General features: G+C 42.8%; 1 protein-coding gene across 5 annotated transcripts in view; it reads left to right on the plus strand.

Annotated features, from left to right (window-relative positions):
• Window positions 1-19,704, plus strand: part of oxr1a (oxidation resistance 1a) — a 180,444-nt gene that overhangs the window by 149,871 nt on the left and 10,869 nt on the right. For all 5 annotated transcript variants that reach the window (XM_085422592.1, XM_085422591.1, XM_085422594.1 and 2 more), the window contains 5 exons: window positions 389-502; window positions 11,308-11,460; window positions 13,419-13,603; window positions 14,955-15,631; window positions 17,845-18,010. In XM_085422592.1, the coding sequence (XP_085278718.1) occupies window positions 389-502; window positions 11,308-11,460; window positions 13,419-13,603; window positions 14,955-15,631; window positions 17,845-18,010 (1,295 nt within the window). The remainder of the gene's footprint in view (window positions 1-388; window positions 503-11,307; window positions 11,461-13,418; window positions 13,604-14,954; window positions 15,632-17,844; window positions 18,011-19,704) is intronic.

The following is a 19,704-nucleotide window of genomic DNA, read 5'->3' on the forward strand; positions in this document are numbered from 1 at the left end:
TTATTATCAGTCTCCTTTCTGTATTCTCTAATACGACATACACAAATTTAAAATAACTGGGCGGAATAGAATAAATACAATCTATCAGCATGGACTTCATTTACAATATGTATCTTTTAAACATGAAACCAAACACACATTACATCTGTCTCTGATTGCGAAACACTGACTTACCTTCATGACTGTCACTTTCCCTCCATGTGTTAATTGTGTTATTATCATGAAACTGTTCACTTGATTTCATGTTATTTGCCATGTCACATTTGTTGAGCTGTGTGAGAGATTCTCTACCTGTTGTCTGTGTGTGTGTGCGTGCATGTGTTTGTCTTTGGTGCGAGGTGCACAAATGTAGTGCTTGTGTAAATACAGACGTGGATTGTGTTTGCAGGTTCTGTACGTTCCTGACCCCGAGTACGTCTCCAGTGTCGGAAGCTCCCCTTCCCTCAGTCCCATCAGCCCCTTGTCTCCCACCTCCTCAGAAGCTGATTTAGAGAAGGTGACGGTATGTAGACCACACCTATGACGCACAATATCACATGCTAGGAACATTTTCCTGTACGGGTAACTAGTCTTGTCACGTGTCACTCTGATCGCCTCCCAAAGTGAAGAGTTCACTCTTTCTGTGCTGGCAAACACAGTGAAACAGTGTTAGCCTCTGTGCCTCTGCTGCGTATGTGTGGTATTTTATCATTCTAAGCACTGAAGTTGACATGTGTTACATATATTCGCATTAGCCTGTAATGCGAACTGGAAGGAAAGCCTAAAATTCTCTTATATTTGGCTCTTAAACGGTCCTCATTATCTCAAAAAGTATTTGTAGAGGGCTAGTAAGGGAATTATGTTGATGGGGTTTTTACAAAACTATTAACTGCAGGAGTTTTTTTCCCCCATTGTTCTGAAGTTTTTCAAAGGACGCGCTGACATCAAAGTTTGAGCGATGGAGCTTTTGAATTGAAGCCAAATTTTAAATCTAGCACCTGCACTTCCTGTGGTTACCACATATTGGGCTATATTGTAAAGGTCTTTTTTATTCTTACATCACACCAAATTTTATGTCAGAATTTTAATTAAAAGATGACCAGTTTGCTTTTGCAGCTTTTTCATTGTATCTGAGAGTAAGTACACTGGAAGCGCTAGTTTTAGACCATAAGGTTCCACGTGTGCCCAGTGAGGAATATCATCTGTTTATAAATAAAACATAATGGACCTCAGCTGTGCTGCATAATGATACAACAGTAAGCTTGGACATTTCTGCCCCCTTACAATCACAAGGCAAGTATAACAGAGGCAAACAAATTTCTGTGTTTTTTAATTAATATATGAATCTCACAGCTAGTTGGGGTTTTTTGGAGGTGACAGGAGAATGTTTTAGCTAAAGATAACATTAGGAGCACATTCATCTTTAAAATATTAATTCTACCAGCTACTGAAAAGGCTGAATCATTCATCCATCAACTGAGTCATTGATTTCTTCTATCACAGGTGCATAATTAGCCCTAACAACATGTTCCTGAAAGTATGTCAGCTGTAGTTTTATTACTAATGGGGAGTATGAGATGATTTGAGGGTTTTTTTAGCTGGTATGCGATCCTGCTGGAAGCAATTGTCAGGAGATGGGTACACTGTGGTCATAAAGAGATGGAGAAAGTCTGAGACAATACAGCAACTGCTAAATGATGCTTAGTCGGACCTAAGGGGCCCAGGGTGTGTCAAGAAAATATCCCAACCTCCCTTACCAGCTGGAGGGGTTGTTACAAGGTAGGAAGGCGTGTCTATGCTTTTGTTTTGTTTAAGCAAAGTTCTGGCCCTACCATTCAAATGACTCATCAGACCAGGAAACATTTTTCCAACTGTGTTTTAATCCATCATTTTGTTAGTTCTCTCAGCTCTTTTGTACAGCTTGGTTGTAACAAGTGGGTATTCCTGTTGCCTTCTTATCACCTCGAAGTAGTCTGGCCATTATCTACTTGATCAACAAGACATTTTCACCAAGTGCGCTAGTCTAGATCAGCAGTCTCTGAAATACTCTGAAATACCAACACCCACATCACGTTCAGAGTCATTTGAATCACATTTCTTACTCATTCTGATGCTCAGTTTGAACCTCAGCAGGTCGTCTTGACCATGTCTGCATGCCTAAATGCATTGAGTTGGTGCCATGTGATTGGCTGATTGGTATCAAAGTGTGTGTGTATATTCAGATTTCTTTCAAGAACATCAGAATGGTGCGTGTGTGCTGTACGAATATGGTTCTATTTCTATTCATGTTTGACCTCGTGCAGCTTGTGGTCTTTTTTTTAAGCATGAGGCAGAAATGTGAAATGGGCCAAGCATTTACGCAGGAAAGTGTATGTATGAAAGAGGCTATTAGAAAAATGGTCTCTGAGCTGGTAATTAGTATCCAAGCTGACAGCACTTTTGGTTTGCTTCTCTACTGTAATTGCATCGCACGGGGATCAAGATACATGACATTAATGTGGCTAACTAAGCTAGTTACTAGAGCAAAAGATATCTCTGCAATACCCCTTTAATTCCAGCAGTAGGGATTATTTCTAACATAAAACCATATCTGCATGCTATCGTCTCTCTTGCTTCTTCCTTCTTGCTTCTCGTCTTCACTAGCTGAGCATAAAGCATGTAGAAAAGCTGGAGGTGGGTTTGCGTCTGATGTGACTTCAGGTCTGGTCCAGTCAGCCGTACACATGCCGGCCTCGCAGCTCTCAAGGCCAGCAGTGTGAGCCATCTCCCTCGGGTACTGTGTCTGCAGCATCTGAATGAGCCAATCGTTAAGCACCACTGAACGCTCAGCGGTCCCTTAAGAAATATTACTGTTTGCCGGTCTCCATGGAAACGTCGGTCTTGTTTTGCCGTTTTTGTAAGAGCGTGGATACTGCAGGTCTCTGTCACCAACGCGTTCACTGGCACTCCACTTGAGTTTTGATGCCCTCCCACCACAAACGCTCTCCCTTTGGTCTGCTCTTTCCTCCTGTTGTCCGTTAATTTCTCCATAGTTGCCAAAAGAACACCACCACCCTCCAACCAACCATTTACCACTTATCTTTGTAGGTCATTGCCAGTGAGAACGGGAGCATATTCTGCGGCTCTCGATGGGGGAAGGATCAGAGACATGGGCTGTGACTGCAGAGAAATTAAGCCTTTAAAAGTGATGGCGTGATATTTAGAGTAACTAATGAACGGAGCAGCTCGCTCTCTCCCAGACAAGTGCTAGGCAGCAATTACTCCAGGCAGAGGAAGTGTGCTTGGAAGGCAGAAGGGAGGAAACGTTACCTCACTCAAAGTGTCAACTCAGTGCGTGTGTTTGTCTGTCTGTGAGCAAAAGTACGTGTTTGTATCTGTCAGCTCTGTATCTGCCTGTCTGGATCCTCCAATGCCTTCCACTTCCTGCGTGTGTGTGTGTACTACTGTGTGTCTGTGGGTGGGTTAGTTGGTAGTTATATAGAAGGATGTGGCATCCAGGTGCCGTTTGGAAGGAAGGACCTTAATAACCCCCCACCCCTCCCTCCGCTTCTAAATCCCCAGCATCTTTTAATTACGAGCCTATTTTGGTGCTCGGCACGCGTGTCTCAATGAGGATATTATCTAAATGAATGGTTGTGGGAGGTTTATAGTAATGGCAGTGCGAGCAGCAAATAGCTGGTATAACCCTGATGAAGATGAGTGCCCTGCAGAGAAACTACTTTCCGATTTTTCTCTTTGAGATCATGATATGAAAAGGAGTCAGATATGGCACGAGATGTTTAAAAAGCCAATTAGATGTTCAAAATAGCCTCAAAATATTAAGGCCCTGTTAAAGTTCTTTGCCTGCAGAGTGTTATGCATTCATATTGAAGTTATGTATATTTTGGGAATGCTGAGTTTACATAAGCCCTCAAAATCACACGCAGCGATAAGCCAGAACATGTAGATGTTGGTGCTTAACGTGATATCAAACTAGCTTCTGCGTGCTAAGTCTCAAACTCTATGAGGCTTTTGAGCTTCACCGGTGCTGTCTGACATCGTGGCTGTGACGTTATCATCTTTAAGGTTGTTAAAATTGCTAGGTGGAACCCCAACACGTTATTAATAATGGATTGGATTTATATAGCGCTTTTCAAGGCACCCAAAGCGCTTTACAATACCACTATTCATTCACTCTCACATTCATACACTGGTGGAAGCAAGCTACAGTTGTAGCCACAGCTGCCCTGGGGCAGACTGACAGAAGCGAGGCTGCCATATCGCGCCATCGGCCCCCAACACCAGTAGGCGGTAGGGTAAAGTGTCTTGCCCAAGGACACAACGACCAGGACAGAGAGCCCAGGGATCGAACTGGCGACCTTCCGGTTACAGATGCGATTCCCAACCCCCTGAGCCACGGTCCCCAATGATTATTGGGGATTATTGGGGATTATTGATTATTATTAGTTTAAGTTAGCTGGTGGTGTGCTGTGATGGTGCTCGTCTATGTTTTAAATTCCCCCACAGAGGGTGAGATAAAAGTACAGTACTCGGATATCTAGACTGCTTAGTGTTCCTAGTTTTGTCCTGTCTGATACTGAAGCGAATACTCTTCATTTTCCATTATAGGAAAGCAGAGGAGAAAAGAGTGGCTATTTATAGCAGGTGTCACATCAAAAGTCTATAGAGTATCTGCAGCGAAATGTGAATCAGTCATACGCTTTAATGGACTTGTTTAACAACAGCGCCCATGCTTCAGTGAGCGAGCTAAAAGTTTTTACCATGCAGTTAGATTGTTTAGTGTTTCTCTGACGGAGCTAAAGGCCAGATCAGTCAGCACTGAAGAGTCTTCATGCTCTTGGTTTGCCTGCTGGCCTGCTGGTACTGGCAACAGAAAGTAACACATCTTGCAGGCATGGATCGTTGGCTGGCTGTCTGACTGGGTGTGTTCGTGTGCATGCATGTGTATGCAAGCTTGCATGTGTGCACGGTTAGCTGGCTGACTTTCTGACTGGCGGTCTTACTGTCGATGGATTATTTGGCAGCCAACGGTTCATTGGCATAGTTGCTCTCTGGTCATCTGTGTGGGCAGGCGTGCTTTCTTTATCCTTTCCAGACCTTCCTCGTGCTCATACTGACACACGCACACACTTATTCACCCTGGTGGTGGAGCTACTACTGTGACCTTCTCTGTGTCTTCCTCTTTTGGCAACAGTTTTACCTCCCGCCTTCCTTCCTTCCTCTCTTGTACTTTGACGTGATCTAAAATTAGTCTTTCAATCTCTGAAAACCCAGCACCGTCTACACCTGCTGTATTTTAGCACCAATCTTAAGATTAACTTTAAAAAAAGGATCTTATGCTGGTAGATTCATTATATCAGCTCAGCAAGGACTGTAGTACTAGATAGTACAAACAACAGTACACATTGTACTTGAGGATTTCTGGTTTCAGGCAACTATTGTGTGCTCTCTCTTGCAGAACCCACCCATGCCCACACGGTGGAGCTGTGGAATGATTTTCTTTTGCTTGCACCATGTGTCACTGTCAAGGTCATAGCCGTGTGGCACCTGCAGGCTTCCTTCCTCTGCATGTGGATGAGTGTTCATCAATACAGCCTCTGTCTTTGTTGTCTCACAGTGGCCTGTGTTGAGACCATTTCTATGACAGCCACAGCCTCTTGTTGTTGTTTTTTCTATTTGTGGGCGAAAAGAGAAATACTGGTTTGAGACTAAAAGGATATTGATTTGTGAACCCACCACACCTGTCATCTAACACAGCTACATTCATCTCCTGTCCCCAGCATCGCTGTCACCTTCCTGCAGAGGAGATTTACCACCCTCCGTCCACCTCCCTGAAACCCTCAGATGAGCTCTTGGTAGCAACATCAGGCCTTCTTTAGCAACACTTTCTCCTTTTCTTTCCTGTATATTCAGTTCAACACTCCTCCCTGTTTTGCCTTTCCGCTGCCCTCAGATATTACTCACAGTCTAAGAATCTGGTCACTTCAGGACACCAGCACACCAAATACAGTCAAATAAAGTCTGTTTGTCTTCTTAATAGGCTTCCTCGCTGAGGTTGTCTGAGTTCTCCCTTTTTCTCCCTTGCTGTCTGTTGCCTTGCCGTACTGTTCTGGTAAAAAGCCGACGGTTAATATGGGCTGCAATAAGGAGGCAGGTGAGGTTAGTATCCCCTCACCTGCTAAAAAATATTGGATGCCTTAGAGGCCAGTGAAAAATATATCCTGGTCATATATTAGAGAATAGAAAGCAGAAAAGCAATATTGACTACAGTTATGTGAGGTAAAAGTGTACTGATCTGTCAGCTGCACTTCTTAGCAAGTTCAATCAGCTTCTACCTCAGTGTTTATTTGAAATGAGTAACCTGAAAATGCAACTTGAACTTGCCTAAAAGAAAAAAGTGATGGATCGTTTTAAAATATATATCCACATATTAAACTGTAACATCTGAACATTTACTAGGAACAGAATAGTAATCTGTTTAAATGAAATGATACCCATATTTAGCCTGAAGTAGTGCTTGAAAGTGCTTGAAACAGCCATATATCTGGAAACAGTTGAAATAGTTAGCTATAAATATGAGGCAAATTGTTTAAAAGCTAAATTTAATTGATAAACTGATGAAATTGTTTGCTAATTTTCTCAGCACAACATTTCATTTATGTTGAGATCTGAATTTTGACTGGACGATTTCAACACCTTAGTACTTTCAGTGTCTCTGTTTCCTGGTGTGCTTGGTATCCTGCTGCATGATCTAATTTTTGCCAATCGTTATTTGTCAGACAGATGGCCCCATATTTGACTCTAAAATTTGGTATACAGAGAAGTTAATGGTCATTTCACTGACTGCAAGGTTCCCAGGTCCTGTGGATGCAAAACGCCCAAGTCTTCACCCCTCCTGGTGTGAGGTGTTTGTACTGATATGCTGTGTTTGGTTCATGCCAAATGTTGTGCTGTGCATTTGGACCAAGCACCAACAAAGCATCAACTTTGTCCTAAAATCTTGTGGATTGTTCAGATCTAACTTTGTAAGTTGTGCTGCCATGTTCTTTTTTTAAAGAAAAGAAACGTTCTCGCAACCCTTCGTTACTTATTCAGTCATTTTCTAATTGTACTGTCATGAGTTTTAACATTTAACGCTAACTGAGGCTTGTAGAGTCTCACGTGTAGCTCTCATGTAGCTCCCTGCACGGTCTGACAATGAGGTGAATTTCACTGGGAACACTCCTGCAAAGATCGGCAGCTGTCTTGAATTTTTTTCCACTTGTGAAAATCTTTTTTTCTGTAGAATGATGAACTTTAAATTTCCTTGGAAATGGGCATTGCTCTCTTGCTCTCTTTCCTCCTTGGTATTGTGTTAACACATACCTAAATGCTCCTGACCAGCAAACTGCTAAAACATCTGCTTTTACAGAGGTGCATGTGCTTCCTGATGATCAGTTAAGTAGATTTAATAAGCAGCCCCCAGATGGTATCCTCTTATTTCCTGTGTAAGTGTGTATTTATTTTTTAATACACTGTTTTTCCCCAATAACTGCAAATAATATTATATGACTAGTTATCGGGTTGAATTTCACTGTAAATACAGTATCTGTGGTGGTTACAATTATGTCATGAACGAGTGCATTTTACAAATTAAGAGGTGCTATCACAAGTTTTGTTTATAAGGAAGCAGACAGCTGGAGGTGGGGTGTTGGAGCGAGAAGGCGGAACATGCAGCCAGTAGCAGCATGCTGCAGGAAGGAATGAGCAGTGCAGGTAGTCGTGGAGGAACCACAGGGAAGAAAGGAGAAGTTGGCAGTTTGGTTAGATGTGATCAAACATGATTGGATGCTTGGATCACATGATCGTTTCCCGATGTTTAATCACTGTACAGACTTGTAGGAAAGGAGAGAAAAAAAGTCCTGCTTACTTTTAAGGACACATCCTCACACCAGCAACAGCAAGCAACTATTTACTGTTTTATTGCATTTATGATATTTATATGTATTTGCTTGCTTGTTGTTCACCTCAAATGAGTAAACATTTCTCAAATTAGCACAAAAGCTTAATTATCTGTCCTCATATTGCCTGGTGAGCAACTGGTCTCAGCTGTTGGACAGCGAGCATGCCTTCTCATTCCTCAGTCTCATGTGGACTGTGTGGGATGTGCGATGGGTGTTAATTTTGTTACCGACACATAACACCCCTTTTTGAGACGTGCCAGAGTTAATGACGGGCTATGCGAGACTGTTTGTTTTACGCATTTCTGTGCAGGAGGACATGTTTTGACATCTGCATCTGCTCATTTTAGCCCAGGTGTGCACCACATGTACGCTCAGGTGTGTTCTAGTTGGTCTATTTTAGTGGAAATGCCTCCTACTCTTTTCATATTTAACCTTGAAACAGGAAGGCCAGATTGAATGAGTCACTAGGAAGTGACTTGCCTGGAAAGTGGAGCGATGAAGTGCAGTTGTGTAGGTGTAGGTGTGTTGAGTTGAAGTGGATGACAAGCTGGTTAAATTCCCACACGTTTCCTTCATTTCAACAGCTGCGCTTCAGATCTTAAATTCCACAACAGAAGCTCCCGCAGATCGGAGAATCCGATTTATTTGCTGTTTTGATGTCGTTTTTTCATTTTCAGCTCCGACCTCTACTGTTTATGTCTCTTTTAAAATTTTTCAGTCCCTCTCATCCTCTCCTCTTTCAGAGATGCTTGTTTTGGCTGTAACAGATTGGCCGGCCCCCTCAGCCGTCCCCTGGCTGCCAGTGTCTGGGCTGCTTGTGTTGGTGTGGGTCAGTAGCTGCAGGCTGTTTGTCGACTGCACTGGGAGACGGAGAGGTGTGGGGGTGGATGTCAGGAGGACAGCAGACAGTTGTTCCAGGCCCGGGTTCTCTCTTCTTCTAAGCTCTTCACTTCGCTGCTACTGTAGCTCTTCATCGCTCTTCACTTCGCCACCGGCTCTAAACGCCCTCCCCTCGTGGTCAAAATCCGCCCTTGATGATAACGCCCACACACTCCTCTTACGTCCAGCTCTTCTTTTTTTGTTCGTCCTCACTCCAATCGTGCCCCTCATTGCCTTCAGCATTCTTTACCTCCTCGCCTTTTTATTTCTCCACAGCAGCTACTGTGTCCACTGCTTCTGCTGCTGTTTTCTGCCCAGCTCAGACAGTCCTTCCTGCAGACAATGATATGGGGTTAATCAGACTAACAGTTGTCCCTGTGGACTCACGCCGGTTACTCTCTCCCCATGGCTCGGTCATTGCATGGCAACAGGCAGCTGGTAGACTCACCAATCCCACCTCACCTCGTGTTTCCGGCCGAACACACACGCCATCTGTGGTGGTTTGCATTAACCATGGTGTAAATAAAGAACACTAATAAAATTGCCTTAGAATGTATATGTCGTTGTACTACATAAAGGACCAATGTAGCTGAGACATAACTGAAATTCCTTCTTGGTTGCGTGCCATCTGGCAGGCTCCAGAATAATGTGCGGTTATGAGGAAAATATATTTATTTAATTACGTCCGCACGTCTGCAAATGCTTCATTAATGTATTGCTCCGCGTGTCTGCTGGTTAGCATTAAAGCCCTGTCTTTACCTTTATACATTTTATCCCTTTTTATTACAGTTGGGGCTGGATGCAGGAGGCGGGTATATGTTGAAATACATGCTTGGTGTCTTGTTTTTCTGAGACTTGGTAACTTCAGTTTACTTTCCACTCCACAGACAACCACTTTCTACTTCTCGTAGACTCTTTTACACATGAACTGCCTCGGCTTAATTGCACGAGTAAAGAAGCTGCTGTGGAGAAGGTGATGGGTATTGGAGTCATTTATGGATTACTAAACAAGACTACTGTGCACAGCCTGCACACAGCCCTGGACTAAACTTCTGTATTGGCTGACATTTAGCTTTTTACATTTTACTTTAATGAAATGAATGAATGAATCAAAGGATGCTGAGATACATAGAATCACTCTGAATGGATACAAAACTACTTATGAGAGATAAAGATGTGCAAAAGTACTACACACAGGAATGAGAAAGATGACAGAGCGCTCAAAGATCACTGCAAACAGGCACAAAGAGACAGCCTAGAAATGCTAAATTGTCAAGAAGCTCAAAACACAGCTGCTCCTTTCTAGTAAAGGTGAAAGGCCTACTGTCTGATAATCACTTCATGACTGTACAATATTAAGAGCTGAATGCTGATTTTATTTCATGTGAAGGGTATTTTTAAGTTTTTGCCATCTATTTATAAATAAAATAAGAGCCTCTCTTTGCTCTCTTTAAAACTGCGCCCCACTGTACAAAAGTAACCATCACTCTTAACTCAAGGGCATGTTAGTCTTTAATAAAAATTACACTAACTAAACATCAGGTTGTGTGTAATTAAAGCTCTAGTCTCGTATTGATGTTTTTTAAATAATTACCCCGTGTGATGTGAAGGCACACAGGAGGTGCTTTCATTTGACTCATCGCTGGGTTTCTTTTAACCTGATTGTCCCGCTGTGCAGAAAATATCCGTTTATATATAGATAATACATTTAGGGACTCAAACACATTAGTTTGATGAAACGAAGCACAGATTAGTTACACCATGTATTTCCAAGTGAAGCGAGCTATGCTTGTTCTTCATTTATGGTCTCCTTGGTTGAAACCTATTTAGAGATTTGGACAACATGATTACAGTCCTGATGAAAGAGACCGTATTCATGTATACCAGTCCAAGCTTTATATAAAAGATTGGCGAAGCCACCATGATGTCAACTACAAATATCTGGATTTTTAAGCCTCAGCGTTGTCATTTTGGCCATCACCAGGTTTTGGTTTTGGTTTTTTTTAGGCTGGAATCAAAGGTGACCGTATATGGACAAGAGAGTGGAGTGTTAATTTATCGACTAACTTGTGCCACACAGGGGCATGCATGTCTGCTATGTAGTGCTTAGTAACTCATAAAAACCACCAATTTCATAGTCTGTACCACACAGCAGATCATTTCACTAATAGTCTTCAAAAGGCAGCAAAGAGTCAAGAGGTCCAGTTAAGCAGATTAGCTGAGGTGAAGGCTAGCAGACAGCAGTCAGCTACAGCACCTTGTATTGGCACATCTACCAACTGAAGAGGCCACACCCCTATTTTTAAGTCTTAGCACATTTTAAACAGATACAACTCTGCTTATAAAGTGGAAAACAATCAATAGAGGACAACACCTTTTTTTGCTAATCTGGTCCCAGGTCTTTGCGCTAAGCCCGAAGAGTTCTGCTTTAAGGTCACATTATAATCAGAGAAGCAGTCTAACGCATGATATTTCCCCTCTGTGCCACCACCCATCTTTCCTTTAGGACTCTGATGGCCCTCCCAAACCAGAAGCCATTCACCCTCCAGTGTTTTCAGCCCTGCGCCAGTCCAGAGTGGTGTCATCCACGTCTGAGGAGGAAGAAGCCCTCACAGAGAAGTTCCTCAAGATCAACTGCAAGTACATCACTGATGGCAAGGTGAGCTATGAATATAAAGAGCAGTGCATCCATTTAAAAGTGTTCACAACTTCACAATTGCTGACAGCAAAAGTATAAGTAGGAAGCGAGAGGTCTGAAGTGGGTGTGCTGGCGAGAAGTTAAATTTGCAAGCTGCCAGATGCAGGAGGTCAGTACTTCAGAAAGAAAATAGCAGAAGATGTCAAAAGTATCAGACGAGTTTAAAGAAAATGATGTTCAGTGAAGTTGTTGTTAATCACCACCATTGTATAGTTACTCAGTGCAAGGGTCAAGTGCTTTTTTTAAGAGTTCAAGCCAACAATTGAGAATTATACAAGAACTAAGCAAAGAAAATATCAAATCCTTCCCTTGAACATACCAGAATCAAATAAATGTGCAATTCTGTCTGTGAGTCATTGTGTCCATTTTAATATTCTTTTGCTCTTCTAGTTGCTTTTGCTGTGCCCTTCTTAACAACCTCAGCAACATCAGAGTCATTACACCAAAATGTGTTTGCATTTACTTACATTTTCCCTGGTTGTTTCCATTATGATTATTATTATTATTGTTATTATTTCCAACATAAAAAAACAGATGAATTGTAATAAAAGCACATAAAAAAGTATAGAAAATACTGATGATGTGGGCACATGTGTGGGCAGATATGAATAACCCTGTGGAGCAGCACATTAGGCCAAGTGTCTCTCCTGCTCACTGTAGTTTAATTCAGCTGATAATGGCTAATGTTGCTCAGAAGGTCTATAAGCAGGGAGTTTGCGGCTCCTTGAAGGGCTGTAAACTGTGTTCTCTAAATTCAAGCTCTTAAAAGGTCTCCAGTACGGTTAAATAGTGTGTTTATGTCTTCTTTGTCTTCTGGGGCCGGGATTACGAAGCAAGTTCCACATACCCAGAATATCTTTTCATTATCTGTGCTCACTTACCCCTAACATCAGCAATCAGGCTAAGCAGCCACATGCAAGGTTGTTATCAAGAGAGAAAACTGCAACATTAGAAAAATATAAAGAGGTTAAACACACGACACAGGCTAAATGCTTAAGAGACATTTGAGTGGAAAAGTGCAAGCCACTATTTAAGGCTATTTAAAGCTAGGAAGAAAAGCTGACAACACTGAAGATCTGACTATGATTACAACTGACTATTCTGTCAATTATTGTGTTTTATACTGTGTAAGACAGCCTTTCGGTATTCACCTGCATCTCTGGTGGTTTTAAAATGTGTAAAAAAAAAAGTGCATTCAACATGATCAAGGTTTAGCTGTTCTCTTTTAGGTTTATATCACTGTATGAAGGCTTATAGGGCAAAAACGCTTTAACATTGCATCAGGGAAAAGCATAAAACTTGTTGACAGTCTCTAGAAACTATAGAGGGGTCTTCCAGGTCAGGTGATGATTGGTCAGCAGGTGGTACCTTTGTAAAACGTGATTGGGTATGCAGGTATGCAGCACCGTGGCTCATCTAGAAGTAACGTTACTAAAGCCCAAATCCTGCCTCACATTCCAGGCCCCTGCTCTAAATGTGATGGAGGCAAATTTAATTAGTGTTTGCAGTTCTTCTGACTAAATTGAGCTGTGATATTAGTGTGAATAAAAACAACTGAACAGCAGGGAAGAAAAATTTCACCTTTAAGAACACCCACACCCCCTGGTCAGTAGTATGAAATACACACAGCCTGTCACACACACACAGATCCATTGTATCGAACTGCAGCTGATTCACTCCCAGGTACCAAATGAAAGCACTGAAGTGGTCAGCGCTGGCAGTCAATAATTCTACTTGATTTAGGACATTTGTGGTCTAAAATGGATTCGGCCTCTGGTTGTTTGTATTGCAGAGTGCTTTTTGATTATCTTTCATGCTGGATAACATGCTAAGTGCTTCCTTTGATGTATAAAAAAAGGGTGTGATGGATCTCCTCACCCACCCCTCTTTTTTCCCTTTATTTTCTGTGTTGCTTTCAGGGCGCAGTTAGTGGGGTGTTGCTGGTGACGCCCAACAACATTATGTTCGACCCTCACCGCATGGACCCCCTGGTACAGGCCCACGGGTGCGAGGAGTACGGCATCATGTGTCCCCTGGAGGAGGTGCAGTCTGCTGCCATCTGCAAGGAGATCACTGACCCCAAGATCAGAGAGACCGTCCCTGAGTAAGAGAAAACACAGACGTACAGTATGCGCAGGCTGTGCTGTACTAGAAGCTGACTTGTGGACTACAGATGTCATTATTTAAAGCATATGCAGCCATAAATGCCTCTAACTCTGATTTCCTCCTACATAAATCCCTGTTCATTTACTCTGAGTTAATATCTTCCACGCGTCCGTCTCTTACTTTCACCCTGACAGAAATGCAGCAGCCTCGCTGTAATCAATGTTTTTTCCTCTGCTGCACCCATAGTCAGATTGCATCAGCAGCCAACCGACAGTTTAATTCCTTTCCCCTACACGCCAAAATAAAAAGGAAACGGCAATTACAGCGGGGTTAATGAAGTGTGCCTTTGCCCTCCTACATTGTGATTGCTCACCTCTCAGTGCAGGGAGGAAGCAGCCACTTCAAATGATTCACTTGTGTTTCCTCCCACAGATTAATCTGTTTTGGGTTTTTTTCTTTACTTTGGTTGTTTAGTGTTGCTGAAGTTAAGTGATAAATATTTTGCAGCGTTATGAGCCCTGATGAGCTATTCTCCCACCCTGAACACCACGCTTCCTCTGGTGGTAGCAGGGTCCGGGCAAAGCTGTATTTAGTTGGTTGATTGTTGCCCGTGGAGCAGTTATAATGCTGGCAAATGGCTGGTTTTTCTGCCAGACCCAGCTGTTTCTCAGCTGTGGCCTGTCGCCTCTGTCTCCTCTCCCTCTGCCCCTCTCTACTACACAGCTGAGCAACAAGTGCCTGCAGGATGGGTTTCTGCACACTGTGCTGGTTACGCTGCACACAAGTGTTTCTTGTTTGCGCTTGACCTCTCCAAAAAGGAGACACAGAACTTTTTTTTTATTTGTACCAATTTATTTATTCAGGATATGGCTAATGATTAACCAAGGGTCTCTTTGGGAATTTTCATGACACAAATATGGTGAACAAAATCAGTTTAATGATGGGAGATCGCATCATAATTTACTATCCAGTTGAGTTCAATCTCATTCATTAGTACATTACAACCTATAACAACAAGAGCAGTTATAGGAAACCTGTTGCTGAATTTACTAATATGGTGTGTGAATATTAGATTTCAGTGAGATTTTATTTGGGAAACACATCAAATTGTAGATTCACTTTAAGTAATCGTTGATCAAGAAGTGGCTAAAGGACACAAACTTTAGAAACACTGACCAAAAAGACGCAGCAGAAGTTGACATTCCTTAGCCTGGGTCTCCAAAACACTTGAAATGCCACCCGTATTTCAAACGTAATGGCCCCAGTCTGTCAAACAGGATTTGTGTAAAGATTTGATCCCTCTGTGGATTGCATGCTGAACTTTGTGATGTTCTGCTTAATGTTTCTAGTGACCTGGAGCCCCTGCCTGCAGAGAGACATCCGTCACAGCAGAAGGAACCAGACCAGCGCCTGAAGGAGCCCGGGACCAATGACAGCGGCAGCACAGCCCCACGCAGCACAGAGGGCTCGTTCTCCGAAGACGTCTTCACCGAGACAGAGCTGTCCCCCATTCGGGAGGAGGAGCAGGCATCCAGTGAGGATCTGCGCTTAGACAAATCGTCTGGCGCTTCCACAGAGTCTGTGCAAACCATCACCCAGGTGGAGGCTGCCAGCTCCCAGACCGCAGGCAGTGCCCGTGGCTCGGCCAGCCAGCCGGAAGAACCTACTGTGTCGAAAGCAGAGAACAATCCATCAGAAACTGCCACAGAGAACGATAACCAGTTCCCAATGGGATCCAAGCAACACAGCGTAGAGAAGCCACCAAGCACACCCACTACCACCAATAACACCACCACCAGCAGCACCACTAGCCAGGCCCAGGGTCCCAGCAGCAGCAACTCTCGCCCAGGGTCCCAAAGCTCAGCCACCACTGGTGCCACAGAAACCACCTCTGTCTCAGCCAGTCCACAGGTGGATGCCAACCAGGGTGCAGATGCCTCCCAAACAGACACTATGCAACAAGGCAAGGAGGAGAAGGAGGATGCAGAACAGACGCAAAGGGACGGTGTGCAGAACTCTGCAGAGGGTAAACACACATGCTGACTTACAGTCAGGAAACGAATCATTTCTACCTGAGGCTGCAGCTGCAAGACATTTCAGACCATGAATCTGGCCTCATGTTGTCTTTTAGCTGCACCTCTGCATCCACGTTTTTTTAACACTATCAAAGTGAGTTTGTCTGCTCAATACCTGCCTCTGAATCGCTTCTCTCGTGTTAGTTCCTGATAACCTTTCCGTTTCTGCTCTGCCTCACTGCTAGTAATTGGAATATAAAGACGAAGGGAAATGGCATCGTCTCTGCTGGTATCAGCTTGGTGGAGCTTTCCAGGCTTTATGGGGCTTTATTCAGCTCTTTGATCTCTGGCTTTGGTGGTCCGGGCCACTCCTCCTTGGCAATAAGCTAAAGCCTATCAAACGGCACAATGCCACAAACACACCTGCCCCCTCAAAGGGGAAACACAGTGACGATTAAACCCCAACATCAAAACACCTTCTGAGATGGCATTCACAGAGGCGTTATTCATTTTCACCTCCTTCTCTAGTTTTTCTTTCACATTCATTTAGACAAACTCCACAAGGAGGAATCAATATGATTATGTTCAGTGGCATGATAAAAGCATAATACAATAGGTTACTAATGTTCTGACAATGTCAAACATCAAAAATACCTTTTGGTAACTTATAAAAAGCATCTGTCAAAAAGAAAAAAAAAAAAAAAGCTTTAATGATACTTGCAATTTTATACATTTTCTTAAGTTTAGGTTTTCATATTTTGTAAGTAGCTAGTGCCATAACTGAGCTAAAATTCCAGGGCCATTGTTCCCTACATTCAAGTCTCCCCACACCAAACAAAATATCTCTTTCTGTGGCCACAAATGCCAGAGAAATAATAAAGTGCAACACAAAACAGCCTTGAAGAAGTGAAATACGTAACATTCCTACCCACTTAGTTTTTCCAATGCTGCATGACCTTCCAGGCAGCCGCTGCTTTCCATTTGTTTCATTATGGTATCCTCGCCTTCAAAAGCAAACAAAATGTTGCTTTTATTTAACGTTATTGTCTAGAGTGCGGGCAGCTCAACAGGAGCCACTGTAATGCAACAACTCACGACTACACATCATTGTTTTTAAAGCGTCTGCGCTGGCTTATGCTTTCGCTTTCGAGTTCAATTTTGAGACAGCTTGCAAATGTAGTGCTCGACTTTCTGTAACTTTTTATAAAGGAAGCTGAGGGTTCACTGTGATGGATTACCTTGCTGCAGCAATATGTCAGTCGGGAAATACATTAAGCGCTCAAGAGATCCTCGGAAAAAATCATCTGTGATTTGGAAAATGGATTGTAAAATGTAGACAATTATCAGTTGAAAAACTGCAGCAGCAGTCTCGTTATCCGACAGTGGCCTCGAGTCTGTCTCTATCACTGACTCACATGTGTCCACATAACCCACTCTGGCTGAACACGTACTTGTGATTCCGAGCAGATTTCTCTCCCCGAGAGGAAGGCGGACGAGACAGTGGGAGAAAGATTTACCATTTTCTCCCTGGCAATTATTGTCGCACACAGAGCTGAGCTGCAGAAGCAGTTCTAATTCCCGGGCATCTCAGCAGGGCTGCCCTTTTATTCTGTGTGCATTAGCACAGCCCACACAAGTGACAGCAGCGGCTACCAAAACAAGCAGATTCAAATCAAATTAATGCATTTGAAAAATGTATCTTTATTTTCTGTCATCATTTCCCAGTTACATACTGTCCGATCGGGAGCACGTACCATATGACTGCCGTGGTGATATTACACTGGCCCTTTTCATTGGGCTAGCAGGGCTGTGGCCTCATAATAGGCCAATGATAATGCACCATGAGCAGAAGCCCAGTGTCACTATCAATTATAGTGTGCCACTCTATTTATTTCTGTCATCTGCTATGTTTCTGCCACAAAATCACTAATGCCAGCTGAAGTAACCAGTAAATAAAAGACAGAAAACTAGGTCACATAAATAAGGCCATTAATAAAAAGAGTGTGCGACTTTGTTAGGCAGCTGTATTTTGTTGTAAGATGTCATTGGATACAGAATATTTAACTAAGCCTAACTGACCTGACTCTAACTCTTGCTAACACATTTCTTTTCAGCTTGATCCATTTAAAACTCAAGTAAAGAATGAGAGCTAGGGTAGAATAAACAGTCATTTAGCCACGCTAAGATATGTATGCTATGACCATGTAATCAATCCCTTGTCCAGGTACAGGGTCGGCTGAGAGGCGGAAGCATCGTTCTCACAAGTTCTTGTGTCTGCGAGTGGGGAAGCCTATGAAGAAGACATTTGTTTCCAACGCCAGCGCCTCCATGCAGCAGTACGCCCAGCTGGGAAAGAAGCATGAGTACTGGTTCGCTGTGCCGCAGGAAAGGTCAGTATCTCTGCTACACCACCTGCTACTGCTTAGCACAGTGTGTTTCAGTGCAAGTTTATGAGGTTTATAGTAATCAAAATAACAGGTTTTAAAACCGTACAGCTAATACTGAAGTATCTGAGATAGAAACAATGTAAAGTGAGCCTTTATGATCCTTTTATATCCCTAACAAACAACAATAGCTAAGCCACCTAACCTCCACTGCCTTTAATATTTGAAACCAATCAAACATGCTTTCAGTGTCAGATCCAACTCCCACTGTGGCTTGTGCCCGTTTCCCTTTGCCGCCTGTGCTAGACAGCAAGATGATTTATTATTTATTCACTCTGCAGGGAAACGCAGGGGCACACACGTGACTGATTGTCTTATTTCTTTCCAAAAGCCCATGATTTGTGTTCTCAGAATACCCATGAATGTGTTCATGAACTTTTCCTGACCCGAAATCTGTAATGTTTCACGTCAGCTGAAAATAGCCTCGGCTTGTTGATGAGTTTTTCCAAGATCAGTGTGGATGTACAGTTCCTGCCAAGTCAGCAGTAGTCGTAATTACATTAGAGCGGTTCACACTGAAAGGCGACATATCACAAGAAACTGTGTGCTTCCAGTCCAATTCCTTGTAATTGGTTTATTTGGCGTGTTAATCCCAATTGAACTAATAGTTTCATTTAATAAGTCAATTTTCTTTAAAATGTAAAAAAAAGGGTCATTTTTTTGACAGACTGGACTGCAGAGTCGCTGGTTTGTGGATACTTTAGGACTCCTTTTAAAAGTAAGGAGACAAAAATGCTGCACAGAGCTACTTCTGCTCTTAGTATTTTTCTATAGTTTTACTGCAGCATCGTGGCACTCATCCAGGCTGCTAATCACATTTGAGTCAGATAAACAGGCCTGTCTCTTTTATTTAGTCATGGTACCATAATCATGGCCTCATCATGCAATGTGTTGAGTGTCTTGAGTGCAGAAACTTCCCTGCCATCATTGTTCGTTCTGAACTTGTAAAATCTTGCCCGTTAAAGCCCTGTTTTGTTTTGTTTTTTTAATGCTTAGCTACACTATTCCCCACCTGATAGCAACAAGTTTGCTGTGATGCTCGTTACTTTCATGATTAATCGCCCAGGGATATGGCAGATTCAAAGCTAGTATTAAAATACATGCCACTTACTAATTTTTGAAACCAGGCTAAGGTGTTGCTGTGTTCTTCATTAACAACAATAGCTGCCAACTGTGCTTTTCATTATACGCTGCTAGTCTCTTTGTAGTTTGACCCAGATGTGCTGCGACCTGGATGATGTGTCTTTAAGTGTTTTTGCATAGCTGTTGGTAGAAAAGGAGGGTACTGAATGAACCATACACAACTATAGCACTGAATAGAGCCCAACAGCGTGTCTCTGTCACAGCTCTTTCTCTATACCAACCCAAGCAGTGCACAACAAAGGCTGTGTCCTGTTTTTGTTTGCAACTTCTTCATGTGTTATTTGATATTTTCAGTTGTTTGCATGGTTGACATCGAGCGATTTCCTCTTCTGTCTCCAACATGAGAGGGGAGGGGGCACAATGGTTGCCACATTGTTGAGAGACTGACCACTGATGTCTCTACTTAAAGCTGCTCTGTCTATGTAGAGTGGACGAGTGTCACTGCATGTAAAGTGAAAGATGAAAAACTTTGCAACTTCTGCAGGTTCTCTTATCTT

This window comes from Rhamphochromis longiceps, linkage group LG11 (genome assembly GCF_057381845.1).
Source record: "Rhamphochromis longiceps isolate RC_006_pf linkage group LG11, R_longiceps_female_GT1.1, whole genome shotgun sequence".
Taxonomy (NCBI): Eukaryota; Metazoa; Chordata; class Actinopteri; order Cichliformes; family Cichlidae; genus Rhamphochromis; species Rhamphochromis longiceps.